At 31.8% G+C, this 5,132-nt stretch overlaps 1 protein-coding gene across 2 annotated transcripts in view; it reads right to left on the bottom strand.

Moving 5' to 3' along the window:
• CUL5 (cullin 5) overlaps positions 1 to 5,132 on the bottom strand; it is a 77,388-nt gene that overhangs the window by 41,301 nt on the left and 30,955 nt on the right. For both annotated transcript variants that reach the window (XM_006913427.3, XM_025047903.1), the window contains one exon: positions 4,625 to 4,724. In XM_006913427.3, coding sequence (XP_006913489.1) covers positions 4,625 to 4,724 — 100 coding nt within the window. The remainder of the gene's footprint in view (positions 1 to 4,624; positions 4,725 to 5,132) is intronic.

Raw genomic sequence — 5,132 nt, 5'->3', positions numbered from 1 at the left:
GCAGGAATGTACCTCAATATAATAAAGGCCATATGTGACAAGTCCACAGCTAACATATTCAACAGCGAAAGCTAAATGCCTTTCTTTTAAGGTCAGGAACAAGAGAAGGATGCCCATTCTCACCACTTCTATTTAACATAATACTGGAAGTCCCAGGAAAGCAATTAGGCAAAAAGAAATACAAGGTATCTAAATTGGATAGAAAGATGTAAAACTGTCACTATTTGCAGGTGACATTAAATTATATATAGAAAACCCTAGAGACTCCACAAAAAATTGTAAGAACTAAGAAACAAATTCAGTGAAGTTGCAGGATACAAAATCAAAACACAAAAATCTGTTATGTTTCTGTACACTAATAACAAACTATCAGAAAGAGAAACTAAGAAAACAATCCCATTTAAAATTGAATCAAAAAGAATAAAATATCTAGGAATAAATTTAACCAAAGAGGTGAAAGACCTACATTGAAGACTATGACATTGATGAAGTGAAGAAGACACAAAAATGAAATAATATTCTGTGCTCATGAATTGGAAAAATAGTTAAAATGTCCATACGCCCCAAGGTGATCTACAGATTTAATGCAATCCCTATCAAAACTAATGGCATTTTTTACAGAAATAGAACAAACAATCCTAAAATTTGTATGGACCCACAACAGCCAAATCTTGAGAAATAACAAAACTGGAGGTATCATGCTTCCTGATTTCCAACTATTACACAGCTACAGAAATCAAAAGAGTGTGGCATTGACATAAAAACAGACATGTGGATCAATGTAACAGAATAGAGAGTCAGAAATAAACCCATGCTTCTATGGTCAATTTATGACAAAAAAAAAAAGCCAAGAATATACAATAAGGACAGAACAGTCTCTTTAATAAATAGTATTAGGAAAACTGGACAGCCACATGCAGAAGAATGAAACTCGACCACTATCTTACATAATACACAAAAATTAACTCAAAATAGATTAAAGACTGAAATTTAAGACCTGAGCTGTAAAAATCCCAGAAGAAAATATATGCAGTAAGCTCTTTGACATTAAATGTTGGCAGTGACTTTTTGAGTTTGACACTAAAAGCAAAAATAAACAAGTAGGACTACATCAAACTAAAAAGCTTCTGTACATCAAAAGAAAGCATCAACAAAATAGAAAGACAACCTACTGAATGGGAGAAAATATTTGCAAATCATATCTGATAAAAGGTTCATATCCAAAAGATACAAAGAATTTATACAACTCAATAGTCAAAAAAAATAAATCCATACAGATGAGCAAAAGGAATATGAAAAGATACTCAATATCACTAATCATCAGGGAAATGCAAATCAAAACCACAATGAGATGTCATCTCACACCTGGTAGAATGGCTATTACCAAAAAGACAAGAAATAACAAGTATTGAAGAAGATGTGGAGAAAAGGGAACTTTTGTGCACTGTTATTGGAAATGTAAACTGGTGTAACCACTATGGAAAACAGTATGGAGGTTCCTCAAAAAATGAAAAATAGAACTACCATATGATCCAGCAATTCAACTTCTAGGTATCTAACCAAAGAAGACAAAAACACTAATTCGAAAAAATATACAGGTGGCACTCGTATTTGTGGGTTCTGCATCATCAGTTAGCTGAATCTGCAGATGCAGCTCACAGATACAAAGGGCTGACTAAGGGTCTTGAGCATCCGTGGATTTTGTTAACTGCAATGACGGAGTGGCAGATTCCTAGAACCAACTCCCAACAGTTTACAAGGGATGACTATTTGCACTGTCATGTTCACTGCAGCATTCTCTGCAATTGCCAAGATATAGAAACAACCTAAATGTCTATCAATGGATGAATGGCTAAAAAAAAATGTGGTATATATACACAATGGAATATTTTTCAGCCATAAAAAATTTCTTGGCATTTGGAACAACATGGATGAAACTTGAGAGCATTATACTAAGTGAAATAAGTCAGGCAGAGAAAGGCAAACACTGTATGATCTCACATGTAGAATCTAAAAAAAAAACAAAAACAAAACACAAAATAAGCTCATAGATACAGAGAAAGGATTGGTGGTTGCCAGACCATATGAGGGTGCAAAATGGAGGAAGGGGTCAAAAGGTACAAACTTCCAGTTATAGAATAAATAAGTCACGGGGATGTAACATACAACATGGTAGCTATAGTTAATAATACTGGATCACATATGTGAAAGTTGCTAGAAGATTAATTCTTAAAAAGTTCTCATCACAAGAAAAAAATTTTTTTAACTATGTGATAAATGTTAACTAGACTTATTGTGACCATTTTGCAATAATACAAACATTGAATCATTATGTTATACCCCTTAAACTATTATATGTCAAGTATACCTAAAAAAAAAAAAAAAAAAACCAAGAAAAACCAAACTTGTACACAAATGTTTATAGCAGCACTATTCAAAATAGACAAAAAGAAGTAAAAACCCAAATGTCTATCAATGATGAATAAACAAAATGTGGCATAGCCATGAAATGAAATATTATTCAGCCATGAAAAGGAAATACTGATAAAAGCTACAACACAGATGACCCTTGACAATGTTATCGTAAGTGAAAGAAGTTAGTGATAAAAGGCCACATATTGTACAATTCCATTTATAGGAAGTGTCCAGAATAAACAAATCTACATGGACAGAAAGTAGATTAGTGGTTGTGGTAATGGGAGAGTAACTGCTAATGGGTACAGAGTTTCTATTTGGGGCAGTGAAAATGTTCTAGAGTTAGTGGGTAATGGTTATACAACTTCATGAATATACCAAAACCCACCAAACTATATATTTTAAGAGGGTGAATATTCTGGAATATTAATTATATCTAATTTTTTAAAAACATGGTGGAGCCTGTTTCTCCACCACCGCAGTTTGGGCTGGTCCTGTGACTTGCTTTGACCAACAGAATGCAGCTTATGTGATACTGTGAGATTTCTGAGACAATACTGGAAAGGTTGGGGACCACTGTTGTAGACCCACTTCTCATTCTTTAAGAATGAGAAGCCACATGAGAGGAGAGAAGTCAAGATGGAAGCTAGCAGCAAACACCAAGTATGTGAGAAAAGCTCTCATGGGCCATCCAGTCCTTGCACTTCACCGCTGCCAAATTAGTAAGCTTAGGAGAAATCATGTAAGCCTATCTCAAATTACTAAACCACAGAATTATGAGCAAGTAAAAGTAATGTTAATCTAAAAAAAAAATTTAAATATCCTAATAACTTCCCAAGTGCAGTATATTTTTACTTTCCTTTTTATAGCCATTTTAAATAATGCTATAATAAACATTTTAATGCATACTGTCTTTCCTGTTTGGGAGATTTGGCCTTTTCTAACGAGATAAGCTCAATTAGTCTAATAATTGACTAGTAAAATAACTCACAAAGCTAGATTTTCTTAAATGTTTAAAAATCTTTTAACATCATATACCTGTGTCTGGCACTGCTATTCCTATAATTTAACTGCTCTGAATTAGTGGCATTAAATCCCATCCTCAAGTTCTTACTGAGGTCTACATTCCAAACTTCACTGGGTCATGTTACACTGAAACTCTTAACGTATTTTGTTTTCTAGTGTGAAGTATATTTTTTACCGTTTGTTAACAATACCTAAGATGATTCTTTATGAGCTCATTTCCAGAAACTGAAGAATAAACCTCTACCAATTTGAAATACATAATTTATCTTCACCAAAAAGTCATGGACAGATAAGCTGATATGATTTCCACTACAAGTGGAAACTGCACTCCTAAATCAGTTTTGTAAAAATACAGTTTCGATTAAATTTTGACACTGAAACATTTAATTTTTCTAAATAAATCTGAAAAATGATTTATTTTCTTTAAAATATAATTTCCTCTAAAACAATATTTTTTGAAATTATTAAAATGGCAGAAATAATGGTGTTAGCAATAAAGCCTTTTATTTCATAACTATAATACCCAATATAACATTATTCTTATTTCATCATGGTAGTGGTCAAACATTAGCAGAATTAAATATTTACCGATCACATACTAAATTTCAGTATCTTCCTTTAAGTCACATATAGAGAAAACTTATTTTCAATTTCCAACTGCTAAGCAGCTATTAGTTTTTAACAAGATTTCTAACAGACAACTTTCACTAATGTATAAGACATTGACATAAAATTTCAACTAAGGAATAAGAAATTCTAGCTCTCTAGTTTTCAAACTTCATTCTTTAGAAAGGGAAATAATCTTTCCCTTAATAAGGGAAATGTCCTTCGGCTCTTCTTCAAAGTGGTAAGGTATATATTAATGATCTCAGAATTGATTTGAAATTATACTTTATTTCTGCATATGCCAAAAAATAACAGTGGTGGGGAGGTCAAAAGAACATATAAAAATCTTAATTTTTTTATGCTATCTTTTAATTGCGGATAATAACGTACTCTCTTGAAAGAAACGTCACTAGGAGAGACAACAAACAATCATTTCATTAAAAAAAATTTGTTTAACAAATATGTCAAAAGACAATGTGATATTTAAAATTACTTCAAGAAGTCTTACATTCAAAATAAAAAAAACATAATATTCTTTGAGTAAAGTCTTAAAATAATATAAAGATGCAGAACTTACTGCCTGTGCTTGCTTAATGAACTCAAGAATATCTTCTTTTAAAGCTTGATGAATTTTTGCTGGGCCTTTATCATCCCAAAGACAAACTGCATGCACATCTCTGTAAAAATAAAGCAGATAAATAAACATTCACACTGGAACAAGAACAAAAACAAAACTTGTATTAAGTTCTATTTTAATATGGTTTCCATGAACCATGCTACTAGACCAAGCTAAGGGTGCCTGAATCCATTCATATGAACCAAGCATTCTTTCTATGTCACATATACATTTGTTTATATTTTAATTTCTTTATCATTGTTTACTTTAAATCTCTGCTACTTATTGCATAAAATATTTTGTTATAAAAGTATACTATTTCCTAATCCCACCCCCCAAAATGAACTATTAATATTTTCTTGTGTAAAGTGTAAATCCTTTTAATTCTTTAACACAATAAACTATTGTTTTTTAAAAATTAAGTAATTTAAATCCTGTTAGAGAATCTTCTAGCTTCCCCCTCCCCTCC

Source organism: Pteropus alecto, unplaced genomic scaffold, assembly GCF_000325575.1.
Source record: "Pteropus alecto unplaced genomic scaffold, ASM32557v1 scaffold385, whole genome shotgun sequence".
Lineage (NCBI taxonomy): Eukaryota > Metazoa > Chordata > Mammalia > Chiroptera > Pteropodidae > Pteropus > Pteropus alecto.
The sequence above is the reverse complement of the archived record's forward strand: the minus strand, read 5'-3'. Positions and strand labels throughout refer to the sequence as shown.